The sequence below is a fragment of the Gorilla gorilla genome, chromosome 13, assembly GCF_029281585.2.
Source record: "Gorilla gorilla gorilla isolate KB3781 chromosome 13, NHGRI_mGorGor1-v2.1_pri, whole genome shotgun sequence".
Taxonomy (NCBI): domain Eukaryota; kingdom Metazoa; phylum Chordata; class Mammalia; order Primates; family Hominidae; genus Gorilla; species Gorilla gorilla.
The window spans coordinates 125,396,688-125,417,619 of NC_073237.2; the positions used below are offsets into that span (position 1 = coordinate 125,396,688).

Consider the following 20,932-nt stretch of genomic DNA (forward strand, 5'->3'; position numbering starts at 1 on the left):
CTTTTTCTTAGGAATAAAACGTTCCTTGTGTGGCTTCATGTCCAGGAACAGCACTGCCCTCTGAGAGGCACAGGCCCCGCAGAAGACAGGGAGGGCTGCACTTCCCAACTAGAGAGCTGGGGGCCGGGGCAGCCGCAGGGCCCCTGCTCACTCTGTGGAAGAGTGGGGCAGAGGGTGAATCTACCTTTCCCTTTACCACCCTCAGGGCCAGGCCCTGACAGGAGCCCAGGTGACTCGCACACAAGGAGGGTTTATTGGCTAGAGAGCAAACGCAGGCAGAAGTAAAAACACCAGATAAAAAGTGAGTGTGGAGAGGTGAAGACTGCGGCCGCTGGACTTGGCTTGAGCTGTGAGGGGTGGGAGGGGAGGATAGCACCGGAAGATGCTGCTCCGGGCCCAACACCAGCCCTGGCCAGGCTCTCCCCTCCCAGGGGCAGCGCCCAGTCCCCAGGGGCTGCCAGAGTCCTGTGTGCCTTGCCGCATTCCCCTGATGCAGCTTTTGGCAACTGAAAGGCAGGGCTCTCGCTGAGTGCACCTGGGGCTTCCTGAGCCCATCTGCGGCGGCCCCACCCTGGCCTAGGTGCTGAGTGCAGCTGCTGCAGACAGCACCTCCCTCCTTAGCGGAGCCGGGAGGGTGGGGTGCTCGGGGATGCAGGCAGGGGCAGGGGCTCCAGAGCCACAGGTCAGAAGCAGGGCTGGGGGAGGGGTGGAGCCATTCAGCCTCAGGCAACCTCACAGCTAGGTAACTGGGGGCAGGGACAGAATGGGGTGAATTCTCCCCACTCTGAACAGCTGTGTCACCAACAAACAAGTTAAGTGGCAGGGCTGTGCCCATCCTTTCCTGCCTAGGCCAGAATGCGGGGGGATGGGGGCACCTGCCTAGCTGAGCAGTTCCAAGTAGGTGACAGGGACCTTGCCCTTCTTGTTGCCTCTCTCGCCAATGAGCCAGTCAGGGTCCATGCCAGGCAGGCTGTAGACAGTGATGAGCTGCAGAGATGGCAGTAGAGGACGGTCATGGCCTGGCCAAGGGTGGAACTGGCCCCAGGACTAAGTGGGGACAGAGCTGCCACCTCCCCATGGCCCGTGGCATGTGCTACACCTTCAGTGGCTGGCGCTCATCTCACTTGCTCCACAGAGACCCAGCAGAGCAAGGATCCTTTCCTCAGAGCTGGATATGCCCTCTTTAACCTGCTGGTCCCCACTTTGCCAACAGGGCCCCTCCAGGCCCCATGTGCCTGATCCCAGCGCCCAGGCTGCTCCTCACCCAGCCCATTCCTGCCCCACCTTGTGGCACCGGGCCCACCTCATCAGCCAGCAGGGCCAGCTCACTGCTGTCGGCTGCCTCGTAGTCATAGAGCACCCGAGCTTTGCGGGTCCCACTGGCAGGGGGGGCCACCTCTTCCAGGCAGAGCGAGGCCTCCCCCGGAGGGGCCAGGCTGGCCACAGAGGGCACCACAGGCATAGTGGCCGCAGCAGTGGTGGGTGAGGTGCTGCTCAGGGGTGGGGAGGCGGGCTCTGTGGTGCCCACGAAGGTGCCTGGAAATCTGGAGAGGAGGGATACATCTTAGCAGGTGGGAGTCCCAGAAGGGACCCCAGAGGCAAACTCCCCTCCCCAGCCCCAGGAGCCCCACTCCAGCCCCGGCTACTCACACGGCACCCTGGGAGCTGGCAGCACAAAGGGAAAAGCAAAGCAAGGGAAGGAAGGGTGAGATGGCCCCACCTCCTGGTCCCTGCCATCCTCCCCACCCAGGCATTCCCTAGAAACCCTCAGGGGCTCCAGGGGACTCGGCCATCAGTAAGGCCAGCCACTCCACCCTCATACACATGAGATGTCCGGGCCCAGAGTGGGTTCCGGCAGAGCCCTCCAACCCGGCTTTGTGTCACAGGACTTGCCCAGAGGAGCTCATGCTGCCCACGGACAGGGTATGGGAGCCAGGGGGCCCCAGTGGGCTCAGCAGTGCTGGCCCCGCACCTGCCCAGCTGCTTCTGCAAGTCCAGCATGTGGCGGTAGCACTGTGCGTAGTAGGTTGTCTGAGACTTGACGAACTCGTGGAGGCAGCGCAGGTGGTTCACCTGTGGGGAAGAGGCCAGAGGCTGACTTCTAACCTCCCGCCCTCAGAACAAAAAATTCCGTCCCCATCCCCGTCCTCTACCAGACCTTGCTCCGGCATTCCAGGGTGCCCTGCCCCTGCGCCCACACCCTCCCCGGTGGGACTTGCTCTGTGAGGGCCATTCGGGGGCAGCCCTGCTGACTTTGTGGTTCAGGCACACCTGGTGCCTGCTGAGGGTTGGGCTTTAGTGAGGGTGGGCAGGGGGACTCACATGAGTGCTACTGATTCCCTCCAGCAAGAGACGGGTCACTTCTGCTTGCCGGTCAAACTCTGTCTGGGCCACGCGGAGCTCCTGCTCGGCCTGGGCAGGGCAGGGCAGCCATGAGCACCCACACACCACCCACCAGCTTCCCCGCAGTCTTCTCCTGGAGCCTACCTGGGAGCCACCTGTCCCTTTCCCCTGGGAACACAGAGAGCCTTCTGGGTCTATGCCTGACTTCACACCTGGAGCCCCAACCCCAGAAAAGCTAGAGCCCCACTCAGGATCCCACAGGCAGCTGCAGTGACAGACCCTTCCTCCATCACCCATCGGAGAAATCCACCCAGCAAGTGCATCCTGAGGGCCTACTGTGTGCTACAGGGTACTGTGGAGAAAACATTTCCCCACAGAGGGGAAACTGAGGCCCAGGGAGGGAAAGCAGTAACCCCTCCCCAGTGGGTGTGGGGCAGAGTGAGAAACAGATCAGACCCCACAGCAGCAAGTGTGCCTGCACCCTGCCACCCCTTCTTCCCCGAGCCCAGCCCCCCAGGCCCCAACTTACCTTGTCCACTTCATCATTCCAGAGCTGTGAGACGGCAGCAGGAGTGGCCAGCAGGGGAGGGGAGAGGAGGACAGCTGGACCCTAGAGCCTGTGCCCTGCCCCAGCTCCCAGACTCAACTTCTGCCCCCCTGCCCCTCTGCCCCACCCTCCCAAACAGGAGCTGAGACTGGGCCGAGGCCCGGCATGGGAGCTGGGGGCTGGCGGTCCCAGTCCCTCTAACATGCCTCATGCAGGAGGGGAGCAGCCAGCAGGAGTCCTGCTTATATTTCTCCTACAGTGTCAGCCCCATTCTCTGAGTGGGGTCTCAAGAGAGACGGAGTGTCCCCACCCCATTCTGACTGCTGGCTCAGGCTGCTGGGCTGGGCGGCAGAACTGTGTGACCCTGGGCCAGTCACTGAAGCTTTCTGTCCTCTGGCAGAGAAAGGTGGCCTCGTGCCTGAGTCACACTGGGACTCAATGGCAAAAGAAAAACAGGGCAGTCTCCACCTCTAGGATGTTTCTCCTTCCACTGGGCACAGGGAAGAGGCGGGAAGTGGCATCCAGACCCTGAAGAAGAAAGACGTGGCCCGGCCACGACCAGGAGACCCAGCGCTCCTGCCGCTTCCGGAGATCTGACCCGAGACAACAGCCTGAGATAGGGAATGCGGACCCAGGACAGTGTGCGTGGCCCGCCTGTGTGGCCCCCATGCTGCTTAGGAAGTCCCCGTCCAGGAGCACTGGAAGTTGCTGTGAGAGCCAACTAGGGTTGGCAGCCTGAGGGACAGTCACCCAGCCACAGAACGACGGCATGGAAGACATGAGGCAGCATGCTCACGAGAGAGATGAGGGTCTCACCTCCAGGGGCGGGAAGGAGAGAAAGTGGGCAGACAAGGTGTAGCAGTGGTGACAAGCATGAGGGAGAGGTGTGGCCTAATCCCCAAACTACACAGGAAACACCAGACTTCCCAAGAAAGCTTAAAAACCAACAGACACCATGACATGCGAAGCCTCCACGATCCTGTCCTCCCCACCTCCTGCCCCAACTCCCCTGGGGGCCCTGCCTAAGCCTCAGGACAAGACATGCCCTGCTCCAGGACCTCTGGGCCTTAAGCACAGCCTCAGGCCCTCCCGCCCCCCAGGCGCTCTCCAGGCCTACAACGCCATCCCTGCCTCCTGTCTTTAGGGGTCTGTGAACTCCGGAAAGGCACGGCCAGGCCTCCTCCTCTATCCTCAGGGCCTCCCCAGGGCCTGGCATTCAGAGACAGCAGGAGGTGGAGGGGCCCTGGGGATGGGACAGCTGCCGCCCTGAGTTCTCCACACTACTCAGTGTGGCTGGCCCTGCCGCCAGCTCCAGCGTTTTGCAGAGGGAAACAAGTCCAGCTCCATGGCCACAGGGCACCGGGGCCAGGCCGTGGACAGAGGTAGGAGCTGCTGCCCCTCCCCAGTGTCTCAGGACTGACCTGATCACATGGCAGTGCCCCTGCCTTACCCAAGCTGGCTTCTAGCTCCTGTGCAGTCAGAGGCAGTGGCGTGGGACGTGGGGAGAGAGGAGGACGAGGGGTGGGGTGGGGGTGGGGTGCGCTTACCGCGGAGGCGCTGGCCGAGAGAATGTAATTACGAGGTCTAGTCTCCTGAAAGTCAGGCACCGTCTGGCGGGGAACAGAGTTCATGTGGGGAGGGGGTCACCCTGGGCCAGGGCCAGGGTCGAGGTCAGGAGGCTACCCCAAAGTCTTGCAGAAGGAGATGCCAAGAGGCCTGACCCCAGGGACAGGGGGATACAAACACAACACAAACCCCCTTCTCCCAACTCCAACCACCTGGAGATGAGGGGCCTAGGGACTTGGAGAGTCCAGACAAAGATCAAGTGGCTGCAGGCACTGGAGCTCAGGAGAGCACATGCGGTGAGGAGATGGCCGAGGCTGCCTGAGCAAGTCACAGGCTGGGCTCTCCCCTGCCAGGGGCCACAGCCCCCTCCTCCCCAGACCAGTGGCACTCAGATGCCCCAGGGTCCCGCAAACACAGCCCACCCCCAACTGGGATGGCTTTTTCCATCCCAGAATCCGCACACCACATCTCTCGCTCCTGCATCAAGGGCCAGGCCCCTCCTGACAATGAGGGTGGACAGATGGATGCATGGGCAGACAGAGTGACAGGCGTCCAACATTTGCAAAAAGCTGACTCACAGGCCCCAACGCCTGGCATCCCCCCTAAACCAGAGGCCCTGCACAGTAGAGGCTCTGGCAGGGAGACCAGCTGCTTGCAAAATGCCCCAAGGACGTGGGCTGGCCACGGCACCGTGGGTCCACGGGCAAGATGGGCAGACCGGAAGCAGCACAGCGCGTGGGACAGGTATACTCACATCTCCCTCACACTGAGCCAAGTTACCCAAAGCAGGACGGAAAGGAACAAAAACAAAGAGTTAGTGAGTCCACAGCGCAGGCAGGAGCAGGCCCCCCAGGCCCCAGTGGGAGGGGACACCAGGCGGTCGGGCGGAGGGAGGCACCACAGCCTGCCCTCCTGAAGAGTCCTAACGTGTGCGTGCTTATGGGGACAGGGCTGTGGAGCTTGAGTCCTCTGGAATGCTGTTCCTGGGGCTGCCCAAGTCCTAGCTCTGGAAAGGTGGCCTGGCCCAACCCCAGGATGTGACGTTGTCCAGGCCCACCAGGTGAGGGAGAGGCCACACCACTGCAATGACAGGAAAGGCTCCTCTGGCCTGGCTGATGGAGAGAGTGTGTTCTGGCTGAGTTACTCCAGAGACGTTGTCTGGCCCTAAGTGACGGGGGAGACTGTCCTGTTCAGGTGCCTTAGAAGAGGTCATCCCAATAGGCACAGGTCACCCTAGCCAACCCCAAGATTGAAACAACTACACCCCTGCCTCTGATCTAGACCCCACACACTTGAGTGACCTGAGGCGGTTCTCGCCAGAGGCAGTGCTGGCTCTGGGGCCACACTATGGGAGGGGAACGCAAGGTGCATGGGCAGCTGTGAGCCCAGGCTAGGCCTGGCCTCCCTCGGCTAATCAGCTGGCAGCCACAGGTAGCCATCTCCCTAGCAGGCCTGGGCCTGGGAGTTCCCTCTGCAAGGTGTGAGGCAGCCTTTAGGCCCGGCACCCCCGAGCAACCTCTTGTGCCAGGAGGGTGTTCACCCTTGGGCCCAGCTCCTCCAATCCTGGCCTCGCCCTGGGCACACTGTCCCAGGCTGCGTCCCATTGACCCAGCCAGGCTGAACAGGCCTCAGTGAGCTGGGAGTGAAGGGGGCGCCAGATGGCCCAGGCCCTATCCAATCTCATGGGGCCCCTCGTACACGGCCCTGAGCAAGCGGGCGGTCCAGCTCCCAGGTTTTCCACACCATCGTGGGGGCGCCTGAGCACAGGGACCCTGGGCCTGACGTTCAAACAGCAAGTAGTAGAGTTAGTAAGAAGGTGCCATGCCCGGGCAGAGCCGGGGACAGAGCCGAGCATCTAGGAGGGCAGGGCAGGGCATGCAGGAGACTCCAGCTGCCTGGTGGGGTGGTGCACCCAGCTGGGGGCACTGCTGGTCCACCCACACCGTAGATATCTCCCTGGGAACCAGAGCTCGGGGGCCACCAAGGCTCCCTTGAGGGCAGGGACAGAGAGGCTCAGCCCAGCAGCCCCCAGCCAGGCATCTCCAGCCAGGGAGAGGAGAGAGAGGTCATGCCAAATACCAGGTCCCTTCATGCCACCACCCCTTGGCTCCAGCCAGAGCCTGGGCCAGGAGGCCAGCGGGGAGCGGGGACACCTACCGTGGCTTTGGCTTCTGCAGCCTTGGCCTTCTTCAGCCTCGCTTTGCAGGCATCCAAGTCCAGACGCCGGTTTTGGAGGAGCCGCCTCTCCTTCTACAGGGCAGGGCATGGGGACAGTGAGACCCTGGGCTGCCCTGGGAGACCCTGAGCCATGCATGTCAAGATTGGTGCCGGGGACTATCAAGTCAAGACAGGGAAACTGAGGCCCAGAGATAGGAGGTCACTCAGTCCAAAGGAGCCCTCTCTGAGGAGGCCTCAGGAGTTTTGTAGCCCCAGCACTGGAAGAGAGCCTGTGCTCAAAGGCTCTGAGGAGGAAACTGCCATGGTTACCAGGAAGCGGAATAGTCCCAGGGCCCTCACCGAGATGGTCTTCCAGTCCCCCTCCAGGAAGTTGCGCAAGGGTGTGAGGAAGCTGATGGAGGCCGTGTGGATAAAATCCCTCTCTGTGGCTCCCAGTTGCTTTTCAGCTTCTGCCACCTTGATCAGTGTCTTCCCTGAAAAAACAGAGTTGAAGCGTGAGGAAGAAGGTCAGGCTCAGGCTACTCTGATCTACAGGCAGCAGGAGAGGGCTCAGGAAGAGCTTGCTGAAGAGCAAGGGCCGGGGTGCTCAGCACAGAATGCTTTGCCTGGGAAAAAGCAGAAGCAACCTACACTACACCATCAACTGGGGACTGACAAATAAACAATGGGACAGCCAAAATATGAGACACAATGCAGCCATTATAAAGATCGGGGTTAGACTTCCAGAATGTCAGAGAAAGGAGCTCAACAAATCCCCTCCCAAAAAAAGTAACAATAAAACTGGACACCACGCCAGGTGCGGTGGCTCACACCTATAATCCTAGCACTCTGGGAGGCCGAGACGGGAGGATCACTTGAGCTTGGCAGTTCCAGACCACCCTGGGCAACATAGGGAGACCTTATCTCTTTGAAAATAAAACAAATTGAAAGAAAACTGGACACAATTGTCAAAAACATCCATTTCTGGACTCTGCAAATTGACCAAGGCAAAAAACAAATTGAAAAGCATTTAATCAAGAAAAACTACTGGGCTGGATGCTGTGGCTCACATCTGTAATCTCAGCACTTTGGAAAACCAAGGTGGGCAGACTGCTTGAACCCAGCTGTTCAAGACCAGCCTGGGCAACATGGCAAAACCCTGTCTTTATAAAAAATAAATAAAAAATCATAAGAAAAATGAGCAGCGCCTCAGCACCTACGGGGCACTGTCAAGTGAACCAACATATGACTAACAAGAGTCCCAGAAGAGGAGGAGAAAATAAGGCAGAAAAAATATCTGAAGAAACAATAAGAGGCTGGGCGCGCTGGCTCCCGCCTGTAATCCCAATACTTTGGGAGGCCCAGGCGGAAGGATCATTTGAACCCAGGAGTTTGAGGCTATAGTAGTAAGCTATGATTGCACCACTGCACTCCAGTCTGGGTGACACAGCAAGATCTCGTCTTTAAAAAAAAGAAAAGAAAAGAAAAAACATGGTTTGATTCATCACATACAAGAGAGCTAAAATAAGATGAATTGTCTTCTCATTAGAAACAATAGAAGCCAGACAGCAGTAAGATAATATATTCAAAGTAAAGAAAAAGTTGTTCATCCAGGAATTCTATATATAGCAAAACAATCCTTCAAAAGTGAAGGCAAGCCGGGCGCAGTGGCTCACGCCTGTAATTCTAGCACTTTGGGAGGCTAAAGTGGGGGGGTCACTTGAGGTCAGGAGTTCGAGACCAACCTGGACAACATGGCAAAACCTCGTCTCTACTAAAAATACAAAAATTAGCTGGGTGTGGTGGTGTGCATCTGTAATTCCAGCTACTTGGGAGACTGAGGCAGGAGAATTGCTTGAACCCAGGAGGCAGAGGTTGCAATGAGCCAACGTCACACCACTGCACTCCAGCCTGGGCAACAAGAGCAAGACTGTCTTAAAAAAAAAAAAAAAAAGATACGGCCGGGTGCGGTGGCTCACACCTGTAATCCCAGCACTTTGGAAGGCTGAGGCAGGCGGATCACGAGGTCAGGAGTTCAAGACCAGCCTAACCAACTTGGTGAAACCTGTCTCTACTAAAAATACAAAAATTAGCCGAGCATGGTGGCAAGCACCTGTAATCCCAGCTACTCAGGAGGCTGAGGTAGGATAATCGCTTGAAACCAGGAGGTGGAGGTCGCAGTGAGCCAAGATCGCACCACTGCACTCCCGCCTGGGTGACAGAAAAAAAAAAAAAATCCAAAGATACGCTTTAAATTTAAAGACATGAATGGGCAGAAAAAAGTACACCATGTATGCAGTAACCACGGGAGAGTTAACGTGGCATACAACTACCAGACAAAATAGACTTTAACACAAAATAGTACTAGAGACAAAGGGTAGTATTTTATAATAAAAGAGTCAATTCATCAGGAAGATGCACAAATATAAACATACAGACCTAAGACAGTTCCAAAATACATAAGGCAAACACTGACAAAGAGAGAAATAGACAATTCAACAGTAATAGTTGGAAACTTGAATACTCTGCTCTTTTTTTTTTTTTTTGGTCTCGCTCTGTCTCCCAGGCTAGAGTGCAGTGGCGCGCTCTTGGCTCACTGCAACCTACGCCTCCCGGGTTCCAGCGATTCTCCTGCCTCAGCCTCCCAAGTAGCTGGGACTATAGGCGCGCACCAGAATGCCCAGCTAATTTTTCTGTATTTTTAGTAGAGACAGGGTTTCACCATGTTGGCCAGGCTGGTCCTGACCTCAGGTGATCCAACCACTTTGACCTCCCAAAGTGGCGGGATTACAGGTGTGAGCCACCATGCCCCGCCTCAATAGTCTACTCTTGATAATGAATAGGACAAGAGAAAATCAGCAAGGACAAGACAAAATCAGCAAGGACATACAAGCCTTGAACACTATTAACCGATGTGGCCTCGCTGACATCTATACAGCACTGCACCCTCAACAACATAATATCACATCTTCTCAAGTGAACCTAGGACATTCCCCAGATAGACCATATACTAGGTCATGAAACAAGTCTCAATAAATTTAAAAGGATTAAAACAATAAAAATATGAGGCTGGGTGTGCTGGCTCATGCCTGTAATCCCAGCACTTTGGGAGGCTAAGGCAGGCGGATTACTTGAGATCAGGAGTTTGAGACCAGCCTGGCCAACATGGTGAGACCCCCATCTCTATTAAAAATACAAAAAATACGCCGGGTGTGGTGGCTCACACCTGTAATCCCAGCACTTTGGGAGGCCAAGGCGGGTGGATCACGAGGTCAGGAGATCGACTATCCTGGCTAACACGGTGAAACCCCGTCTCCACTAAAAAAAAAAAAAAAAATTAGCCTGGCATGGTGGCAGGTGCCTGTAGTCCCAGCTACTTGGGAGGCTGAGGCAGGAGAATGGCGTGAACACGAGAGGCGGAGGTTGCAGTGAGCCGAGATCGTGCCACTGCACTCCAGCCTGGGCGACAGAGCGAGATTCCGTCTCAAACAAAAAAAAAACAAAATTTAGCTGGGTGTGATTATAGGTGCATGATGGTGCGTGCCTGCAATCTCAGCTACTCAGAAGGCTGAGAGGCTGAGGTGGGAGGATCCCTTGAACCTGGGAAGTGGAGCTTGCAGTGAGCCCAGCTGGCACCATTGCACTCCAGCCTGGGCGACAGAGCGAAACTCCATCTCAAAATAATAATAATACTAAAATAAAAATAAAAATAAAAAACATGTTCATACATTCTCTGATCACAGTGGAATTAAGTTAAAAGCAACAATAGAAGAAAACCCAGAAAATCCACAAATATCTGAAAATGAAATAACACACTACTGACAGGAAAAAAAAAATCATACAGCTACTTTGGAAAACAGTTTGGCAACTTCTTAAAAAGTTAAATTAAATTGGCTGGGCGCAGTGGCTCACGCCTGTAATCCCAGCACTTCGGGAGGCCAAGGCGGGCGGATCACAAGGTCAGGAGTTCAAGACCAGCCTGGCCAACATGGTGAGACCCCGTCTCTACTAAAAATACAAAAAATTAGCTGGGCATGGTGGCGGGTGCCTGTAATGCCAGCGACTTGGAAGGCTGAGGCAGGAGAATTGCTTGAACCCAGGAGGCGGAGGTTGCAGTGAGCCAAGATTGTGCCACTGCACTCCAGCCTGGGTGACAGAGAGAGACTCCGTCTCAAAAAAAAAAAAAAAAAGAGTTAAGTTAAATTTACCTGAGGCCAGGCACAGTGGCTATGCCTGTAATCCCAGCACTTTGGGAGGCCGAGGTGGGTGGATCATGAGGTCAGGAGTTCAAGACCAGCCTGGCCAAGATGGTGAAACCTCATCTCTACTAAAAATACAAAAAATTAGCCGGGCGTGGTGGCAGGCGCCTGTAGTCCAGCTACTCGGGAGGCTGAGGCAGGAGAATGGCATGAACCCGGGAGGAGGAGCTTGCAGTGAGTTGAGATTGCACCACTGCACTCCAGCCTGGGTGACAGAGCAAGACTCTATCTCAGAAAAAAAAAAAAATTATGTTAGGTAAAAGCAGCTAAATGCAAGAAACAACATGTCATATGATTGCATTTATACAAAATGTTCAGAAAAGATGAACTTATAGGGACCGAAAACACGTTAGTGGTTGGCTGGCTGGAGGTGAAAATGGGGCTTGACAACAGACATGAAGGACTTTTGGGGTGTGATGGAAATGTTCTTTAAATTAGACTGTGGGCCGGGCACGGTGGCACACTCCTGTAATCCCAGCACTTTGGGAGGCCAAGGTGGGAGGTCACTTCAGCTTAGGAGTTTGAGATCAGCCTGGGCAACATAGCGAGATCTCTACAGAAAAATATAAAAATTAGAAGGGCATGGTGGTGGACACCTGTAATCCCAGCTGATCAGGAGGCTGAGGTGGAAGGATGCCTTCAGCCCAGAAGGCAGAGGTTGCAGTAAGCTGAGATTGCACCACTGCAATCCAGCCTGGGGGACAGAGCCAGACCCTGTCTCGAAAAAGGTAACAGAAAATAAAAAATAAATAAGTTTGGCTGGGCGCAGTTGCTCACGCCTGTTATCCCAGCACTTTGGGAGGCTGAGGGGGGTGGATCACCGGAGGTCAGGAGATCGAGACCTGCCTGGATAACATGGTGAAACCTGGTCTCTGCTAAAAATACAAAAATTAGCTGGGAGTGGTGGCGGGCGTGTGCAATCCTAGCTCCTTGGGTAGCTGAGGGAGGACCCGGGATGCTTGAACCCAGGAGGCAGAGGTTGCAGTGAGCTGAGATTGTGCCACCGCACTCCAGCCTGGGTGACAGAGTGAGACTCTGCCTCAAAAAAAAAAAAGTTAGATTGTGTTGATGTTTGTACAACTCTGTAAATTTACTAAATCATTGAATTATACACTTAAACACATTTTATAATATATAGCTTATACTTGGATAAAATTTTAAAATGAAAAAAGAAAAAGATGGATATGGTTCTATAAATGCTTCAGTGAAAAGATACCTGTAATATGATGTCAAGTTAAAAAGTCAGGTTCCAGCCAGGTGCGGTGGCTCATGCCTGTAATCCCAGCACTTTGGGAGGCCATGGCGGGCAGATCACTTGAGGTCAGGAGTTGGAAACCAGCCTGGCCAACATGGTAAAACACCATCTCTACTAAAAATACAAAAAAAGTTAGCCAGGTGTGCTGGTGGGCACATGGAATCCCAGCTACTTGGGAGGCTGAGGCAGGAGAATTGCTTGAACCCAGGAGGCGGAGGTTGCAGTGAGCTGAGATTGCACCACTGCACTCCAGCCTGGACAACAGAGCAAAACTCCACCTCCAAAAAAAAAAAAAAAGTCAGGTTCCCAGATAGCACACAATATGATTCCATTAAAAAATACACACAAATAGGCCAGGTGCGGTGGCTCACAGCTGTAATCCCAGCACTTTGGGAGGCTGAGGCAGGCGGATCACTTGAGGTCAGGAGTTTGAGAACAGCCTGGTCAACATGGTGAAACCCTGCCTCTACTAAAAACACAAAAATTAGCTGGGTGTGGTGGCGGGCTCCTGTAGTCCCAGCTACTCGGGAGGCTGAGGCAGGAGAATCACTTGAACCTGGGAGGCAGGGGCGTTGCAGTGAGCTGAGATCGCGCTACCGCACTCCAGCCTGGGTGATGGAGTGAAACTGTGTCTCAAAAAAAAAAAAATAGGCCGGGCGCGGTGGCTCACGCCTGTAATCCCAGCAGTTTTCGAGGCATAGGAGGGCAGATCACGAGGTGAGGAGATCAAGACCATACTGGCTAACATGGTGAAACCTCGTCTCTACTAAAAAATACAAAAAAAATTAGCCAGGCGTGGTCGCGGGCGCCTGTAGTCCCAGCTACTTGGGAGGCTGAGGCAGGAGAATGGCGGGAACCCGGGAGGTGGAGCTTGCAGTGAGCCGAGATCACGCCACTGCACTCCAGCCTGGGCGACAGAGCGAGACTCCATCTCAAAAAAAAAAACAAAAACAAAAACAAAAACAAAAAACACACACACACAAACCAAAACTGGTTAAGAGAAGATTCCATTTTTCACTCTTTTTTTCTGCGTAGAGTTTTTACATTTAGAATGAATTCAGGTATTATTTGTATAATTATTTTTTTAAGTAAAAAAAAGAAAGGAAGGGAGGGAGGGAGAATCAGAGCTAAAGACCATGACCCCTAGTCCCTGGCTGTGAGGCCTGCTCACCATAGGGGGTGGTCGGCCCCAGCTCACTGGCCGCGTCTGCCATGTACTGAGCCAGCAGCTCCCCGTTGGTGACCCTTGAGGGGACCTTCCTGTCCAGCTTCTCATACAGGAACTCCTCCACTCGGGCACCTGTGGGGAGACAGCAGCCAAAGCCACAGGGCTCCTTAGTTCAAGCCCAAAAATGAAACAGAAACAGACCCAGACCCGGCCCTGCCCACAGGTGCACCTGGCCTGCTGACTTCCAGAATACTCTCTTGCTCATGCCCAACCCTGAGACTGTTGTGATTGACCCAGCACTATACAGAGGAGGAAGCCAGGGCCCGTCCACTTCTCCCTTATTAATATGATTACAGACCATAATACATGCTTGCACAATTCTCTGCTCCTGGCACCCAGAAGTTATCTGGCCCCTCAATGAGCCACAGAGCAGATTTACAGGCAGACACACAGCACGACCCGGAGCCACCCTCCTTTCCCCGGAAGTCCTGCAGGTCGCTTCTGCTTGACCTTGGGGGCCTGCCTGGGTGTGCTCCGGGCAGTCCCTTCATCTCTGGGCCTTGCTGACCTCTTGAAAGTGACCAGGTTGGGCCGGACATGGTGGCTCCTGCCTATAATCCCAGCACTTTGGGAGGCCAAGGCGGGTGGATCATTTGAGGTCAGGAGTTCAAGACCAGCCTGGCCAACATGGTGAAACCCCTTCTCTACTAAAAATACAAAAATTAGCTGGGCGTGGTGGCATGTGCCTGTAGTCCCAGCTACTCAGGAGGCTGAGGCAGGAGAATCGCTTGAACCCAGGAAGCAAGGGTTGCAGTGAGCCAAGATTGCACCATTGCACTCCAGTCTGGTGACAGAGCAAGACTCCACCTCAAAAAAAAACAAAACAAAACAAAACAGAGTGACCAACCAGGTGTGTGTTTTGCCTGCCTCTTCTCCCACGTGTGTTTTAGCTTCCAGGCATTTTAACTCTTCTGTGCAGAACTCAGTATTTCCACTGCCCTGGAGTGTCTGGCAGCCCAACACAGAGTCCCCCATTTCCTTTTAACTGTCTCTCTTCAACAGCCTTGAGCCCAAGAGTCTAGCTGGAACCCCGGCTGCAGCCCCGCCCCACCTATGCCACAACAGGGCCAGGCCTCCTACTGTATCCCTGCCCCACGACTACATCCCTCCCCGGGCCCACCAACACACACTCACTGGGGTTGGGCTGCAGCAGCACCTCTGTCTGCCTCAAGATCTTCTCTGTCCAGTTCTTGGTGCTGTCTGCCCGGGCCAGAAGGTTTTCAAAGTGGGCATCAAGCTCAGTCTTCTCAGCCTGGCCAAATTTCTCCTCCGTGAACTACGCAGAGGGGAAGGCCAAGGGGTGGGGAGGGCTCAGAAGGAGGTGGGAGAGTGGTGGGGAAAGGGAGGACTGCCCCTCCCCACCAGCAGGAACCCAGGCAGGCCCCGGTGTCAAGGAACCAGCCCTGAGGGTGATACTGTGTGACCTGGCAGGGCCTCACTGTTTTCCCCTTTGTGAAATGAGGTGGCTGGGCCAGAGTGTGGGAATCACAGCTTCTTTTGGAAATCCAGTGAAAGCTACATTCTCTCCCCACAAAAATGCACCTTCATACACAATCTGGCACACAGCTTAGTGCGGTAAGGAACCCTGGGGAGGCCAGCCCTAGGGTCCTTTGAGCCTGACTCTGAAGGAGAGGACTTGGTAGAAAGTACTCGGGACAACCAGGGCAGGGAGTAGGGTCTAGAGTTATCAGGGGGCTCCATGGGCAGCTGGGAGCTGCTAGGGAGAGGGTGCCAGAGGAGGGAGGGGAAGAACCCAGGGTCGGGGTTCAGAAGGACCTGATTCAAGTCTTAGTTCTGCCACTGTCAAGATGTGTGACTTTGGGCAAGGGGCTCTGCCTCTCTGAGCATTGGTTTCCTGAGCTGAAAAAAGGAAATAATAGCACCTCCCCCATAGGTTATGAGGATGAAAGAGGAAAGATGTGGGTTAGACATAAAGGCTGGGTCGGCTACAGTGCTGCTGCCCCACGTAAGGCACCGGTGCTATGAGCTGATGGGTGCAGAGATGTCTGGGAAGGAACGGGAATGCAGGGAGGGAGGATGGCCAAACGGTTGGCTTTGGCCACCTGGTAGGGTAGATGGAAACACTGCCAGCCTATCAGAGCCAGCGGCTGGGCACACCCAGGGCCCGGATGTCGCATGGGTCCCCATCAAAGCTGGCAGAAGCCATGGGGGCTACCTAGGAACAACCAGAAACTGGTCCAAGTCCTGGCCCCTCTGATCTAAGAGGGCCCTGGAACACATGTCCCCATTTTCCAAACAGGGACACCAAGGCCTTCTCTAGCTAAGGGAAAGGGCTTGCCCAAGGTCACAGCCAGGGTGAAGACCTGCAGGAGTAAGATAAGGAACAACAAACACTGTTGGCCAGCCCTGTCCTAAGGGTTTCCTCATGACCTCATCAACCTCTAATGCAAGGAGGGCTGTTTCCCATTTCACAGATGCTGCCACTGAGGCTGAGCAAGGGGCAGGGCCATGCAGGAGTCGGTCAGCCATGAATCATCCCTGGCTGCAGTTGGCTCCAGCTGCGGCGGGGGGTGGCGGGCTGGGCAGCCACCAGGAGCTCAGCAGCCATCAATTATGTAGCAGAGCTTGGGTTTCTCCCTGCAGGGCTGGGAGGGCCCAGCTGCCAGGGGTATGGCCTCAGCTCCTGCCTGGGGCCAGCTGCTCCTGGCCTCCCTCCCCCACCCTGGCTGGCTCTGCCTCCTCTTCCTCGTCACACTCCCCAAAATGAGACCTTCCAGAGCAGAGGCTCAGATTTCCTCGTGGCTCTATCACCTCACCCAGTCCTTTGAGGGGGGTGGCGTTCACCCCATTTCCCAAATGAGGAAACCAAGGCTCGAAGAGGCAAAGTCTCCCTTCTGGACCTGAGAGCCCCTGCCTGGAGAATGCAGATAACAGGATCTAGCTCACTGGCTATTTGGCCAGCACACAGTATGGGGCTGATACATGTTAGCTAGTATTATTATCACCATCATTAATGGAAAGCCTTGGCTAGGTGCAGTGGCTCATGCCTATAATCCCAGCACTTTGGAAGGCCGATGTAGGCGGATGGATTGAGCCCAGGAGTTCAAGACCAGCCTGGGCAACATTGAGACCTCATCTCTACAAAAAAAAAAAAAAAAAAAAAGCCCGGCACGGTGGCTTATGCCTATAATCCCAGCACTTTGGGAGGCTAAGGCAGGCGGATCACGAGGTCAGGAGATCGAGACCATCCTGGCTAGCAAGGTGAAACCCCTTCTCTACTAAAAATACAAAAAATTAGTCGGGCGTGGTGGCGGGCACGTGTAGACCCAGTAACTCGGAAGGCTGAGGCAGGAGAATGGCATGAACCTGGGAGGTGGAGCTTGCAGTGAGCCAAGATCGCACCACTGCACTCCAGCCTGGGCCACAGAGCGCGACTCAGTTTCAAAAAAAAAAAAAATTAGCTGGGCGTGGTGGCACCCACCTGTAGTCCCAGCTACTCAAGGGGCTGAGGTGGGAGCCCAGGAGGCAGAGGTTGCAATGAGCCAAGATCACGTCACTGCACTCCAGCCTGGGTGACAGACCAAGAACCTGCCTTAAAAAAAGAAAGACTTTGGGAGGCCGAGGCGGGCGGATCACGAGGTCATCAAGACCATCCTGGCTAACACGGTGAAACCCCATCTCTACTAAAAATACAAAAAATTAGCCAGGCGTGGTGGCAGGCGCCTGTAGTCCCAGCTACTCGGGAGGCTGAGCCAGGAGTGGCATCAACCTGGGAGGTGGAGCTTGCAGTGAGCCGAGATCACGCCACTGCACCCCAGCCTGGGTGACAGAGCTAGACTCCATCTCAAAAAAAAAAAAGACAGCAAGGAAGCCGGGCATGGTGGCTCACGCCTGTAATCCCAGCACTTTGGGAGGCCAAGGCAGGTGAATCACGTGAGGTCAGGAGTTCGAGACCAGCCTGGCTAACATGGTAAAACCCCATCTCTACTAAAAATACAAGAATTAGCATGACGTGGTGGTGGGCGCCTGTAATCCCACCTACTCGGGAGGCTGAGGCAGGAGAATTGCTTGAGCCGGGGAGGCGGAGGCTGCAGTGAGCTGAGACTGCGCCAGCCTGCGTGACAGAGTGACTCTGTCTCAAAAAAAAAAAAAAAAGGCCAGGCATGGTGGCTCATGCCTATAATATCAGCACTTTGCGAGGCCGAGGCAGGAGGATCACTTGAGCCCAGGAGTTTGAGACCAGCCTGGCCAACGTGGTGAAACCCTGTCTCTACTAAGTACAAAAAAAAAATTAGCCAGGAGCAGTGGCAGGTGCCTATAATCCCAGTTACTCGGGAGGCTGAGGCAGGAGAATCACTTGAACCCGAAAGGTGGAGGCTGCAGTGAGCCGAGATTGTGCCACTGCACTCCAGCCTCGGCGACAGGATGGGACCCTGTCTCAAAAAAAAAAAAGGAAGGAAAGAAGAAAGGAGAGAGGGAGGAAGGGAGGAAGGGAGGAAGGGAGGAAGGGAGGAAGGGAGGAAGGAAGGAAGGAAGGAAGGAAGGCAGGAAGGCAGGAAGGCAGGCAGGCAGGCAGGCTGGCCGGCCTCCCTCACATCCCTCCTCAGCTCTCAGGAGCTACCCTGATGGTACCAAGCGCATCACCCTAAATGTGCACCTCAACACCTCCCCTCCTTACCAAGGTTCAGAGCAGCACTCCCCACCCCGCCCTCCCTTACAGGCCACATCTGCCCAGGTGAGAAGTTCTACCAGGCTTTCCCAAACTAGAGGGCATCCATCCCATGTCCACTGCAGTCTGCCTAGCTCCATGATGACGATGCCACCACCTCTCTGGACTTTATAAGTATTACTTCTACCACTACTATTACTATTACTGCAATTACTACTAATAGTATTAGTACTATCACTCCTCCTGCCCTCTCCCACCCCCACTGGCATCTTGTCCAAATCTGCCTTAGGTTTTCTTGCCTCGGTGCCCTTATCTGGGCTGCTCCTGCCATTTGGACCAACGTCACGAGCCCCTCCCTACTTTCTGAGCACAGTTCAGGGGCCCTCCATGCAGGAGACCATCCCAGAATGACCCATACAAAAGGGATCCTGCCCTCTGGATCCTCATCTCAGGGCCAAGGCCTTGTTCCTTGCTGGATCGGGGAGGCTCTTAAAGTTGTTTCTTGTACCTGCAGGGACTGGGAGGTTCCTGAGTCCATCACATGTATTGATCATAAAGAACCCCTCTCCCATCCCTCCTGACTGTCTCCCATCCAGGCCAGCTTGGTCTCAGGCGGAGCCCCTCTGTTGCCTCTCCTGCCAGGTCACATTTCAGGCCTCTCTATCCCCTGGCCTGCCACTCTGCCCCAATCCTGCCAAGAGGAAGGGGTTTGGTGCTGGAGTCCGAGGCTGCTCCCGGGAAAATGGCAGCAGTGGGGTGGGCGTGCAGAGCAGAGAAAGCCTCTATTTATAAAGCTCTCAGCTCCCTCCCTCCCACCCCGAGGCTAGGGCCTGACTGCTGGCTCCCACTCCAGTAACAGTGACCCTGTGGGGCAGCTCCCACCAAGCGGAGCCACACCTAGGCCCTGCTCTGCCTGGGTCCTGAGAGCCCTGGCCAGGTCAGGCAGCAGGGCCCCAGCCCTAGCAGGGAACTGGCAGATCAGGTTCTTCCCAGATGTGGGAGATAGTGTGGTTGCCATATCAACAGCAGAGTGGGTTCCCCCCTCCCAGATGGACTGGGGCCGTCCAATCCGAGGGGCTCTGGGATCCTGGCATCTCCACTAGGGCTGGGGCTGCCCACCAGACTCGGAACACATTAAGCAGTGAATTCTCGCTGGGATGCTAATCCTCAGCGGGACACAGCATCTTCTAGTAAACATGACTACATGGGTTGCTGGCTGGGTGTGGGCTCCTGGGGAGGGGAGTGCCCGGGTTGGGGGTGGGGAGAGAACTGTACTCAACAGAAACAACAACGATGACAACGACAAAGACAAGACTACAGGACCTGCTCCCAGAACCCTGGGATGGGCCAGCCCCGGGCCTGCGGAATCCCATTGAATCCCATAACCACGGTGTTACACCAGATTTACAGAAGGGGAGGGCGGGGCTCTGAGAGAAGTGACTTGTCCAAGGTCACATGCTGCACAGGTGCAATATTAACCACGTTGACACCAATAATGAGCTTGCCTTTGGTGAGCACACATATGCAGAGTCCCACAGAATCCTCGCATCTGTCCTGGGAGGCAGGAATACTGATCCCATTTTTCAGACTGAGAAACTGAGGCCCAGTGAGATGAAGGCCCCTCCCCCAAGGTCACAGGAGGGCACATTCCCACCCACACCTGACCCTAGGTCTTCCCATGATGTTGAGTTGCCTGTTTCTCTCTGCCCCTAAACGGATAGGACTTCTTCCAATCTCAGCATCGTGGGCCTGGACAGCTTCCCAGCCAAACCCCAGCCCTCTCCCCATCCCCCAGGCCTAGGGACGAAGGAAACAGACCTCCCGTGGAGCAGAAAAGAAACAACTCCTGGTTTCCGGCCTGACTATCCAAACGTGTGAAATGGCCATGAGGGACTCATGGCACCAGCCGCCCATTGCACAGGTGCGGAGACTGAGGCTCGGAGAAGGGGTTGTGGTGGACGCATGAGTCCCTGGGCCTGGGACCCAGGTGGCTAAATGCCCCGCCAGGCGCCAGTCACTGCTGGACAAGGGCAGGGAGGTAGCACCCAGCCGGTGCCTCCTCCCCTCCTCAGCCAGGCAGGCGCCAGGGAAGCAGGGTAACCCAACCAGCCCAAAGGGTGGGCACCGGTGCCTCGCCCCAGGCAGCAGGGCCAAGGCCCGGCTCGGGCCGCTCGGGCTCTTTCCCTCTTCCGGTCAGCAAGGGCTCAGGGGGGCAGAGGTGTGCCCGCGGCGGGGACGAGGGCAGCAGCCCGGGAGGGCTTTCCCGCGTCCCCAGGCGTCTGCCGCAGGGTGCTCCCCGCCCGCCGCACATCCGGGCCCCCGGCGCACGGCGCGACGCCAGGCCTCACCTGCACGGCCCGGGTGAAGAAGATGCCCGCGTCCGACGCCAGCTTCTTCATGTTGAAGTCCATGGCGCGCCCGCACGGCCGCCGCGCACGGCCCGAGCGCAGCCGGCAGCCCCCGGCCCAGCCGCCGCCGCCAACCGCACCCCGCCCACCTGCTGCGGGGCACCGGCCCTCCGCGCACCCGCCTGCCCGCCCGCAGCAGCCGCCGAGCCAGCCCGAGCGCGCAGGGCGGGGCGCGGAGGCCGCGGGGCGGAGCTAGAGGGGCGGGGGCGGAGCTGGCGGTGCCGGGGCGGGGCGGGACGGCAGTGGGGCGGAGCTAGAGGGGCGGGGGCCGGGCGGAGGCCGGGCTGGTTGGCGGAAGCCGGGCGGAGTCGGAGGGGGCGGGACTGGCGGGACAGGGGCGGAGCGAGAGGGCAGTGGGGCGGAGCTACATGGGTAGGGGCGAGGCCTTGGCGCGGCCAGAGCGGGGGTTGGTCGGGGGAGCAGGTTGTGCTGGGCAGGGCTCGCTTCTGGACAGTGCTCGCCGCTGCCCCGTGCGCCTGCCGCCGCCGCTTGGGCCGGCGTCTTTTTTTCCTTTTACTAAAATTATTAAAACTGGAACA

The 20,932-nt window shown here is 56.1% G+C and overlaps 1 protein-coding gene across 4 annotated transcripts; it reads right to left on the minus strand.

The window, feature by feature from the left end:
• Nucleotides 1–234: 234 nt before the first annotated feature.
• On the minus strand, nt 235–20,557 carry SH3GLB2 (SH3 domain containing GRB2 like, endophilin B2). 4 transcript variants are annotated; one of them, XM_019033190.4, is made up of 12 exons: nt 20,334–20,539; nt 14,490–14,631; nt 13,299–13,427; nt 6,974–7,107; nt 6,614–6,706; nt 4,438–4,500; nt 2,873–2,896; nt 2,323–2,412; nt 1,973–2,073; nt 1,651–1,665; nt 1,304–1,544; nt 235–987 (listed from the first exon to the last, which is right to left on the minus strand). In XM_019033190.4, the coding sequence occupies exons 1-12, from the start codon at nt 20,394–20,396 to the stop codon at nt 880–882; spliced, it is 1,203 nt and encodes a 400-aa protein (XP_018888735.4). In that variant the 5' UTR covers nt 20,397–20,539; the 3' UTR covers nt 235–879. The 4 variants fall into 4 exon arrangements, with proteins under 4 accessions (XP_018888735.4, XP_018888738.4, XP_018888737.4 ...); XM_019033193.4 differs by lacking the exon at nt 4,438–4,500 and having other exon boundaries at nt 20,334–20,557; XM_019033192.4 differs by lacking the exon at nt 1,651–1,665 and having other exon boundaries at nt 20,334–20,557.
• Between the last annotated feature and the right edge of the window lie 375 nt (nt 20,558–20,932).

Coding starts and splice junctions, on each gene's coding strand:
- SH3GLB2 (XM_019033190.4), bottom strand. CDS start 20,396: ATGGACTTCAACATGAAGAAGCTGGCGTCGGACGCGGGCATCTTCTTC. Junction 6,707..6,973: donor GGGACTGGAAGACCATCTCG/GTGAGGGCCCTG, acceptor CCTGCCCTGTAG/AAGGAGAGGCGGCTCCTCCA. Junction 2,897..4,437: donor TCTCGGCCAGCGCCTCCGCG/GTAAGCGCACCC, acceptor GCCGTCTCACAG/CTCTGGAATGATGAAGTGGA.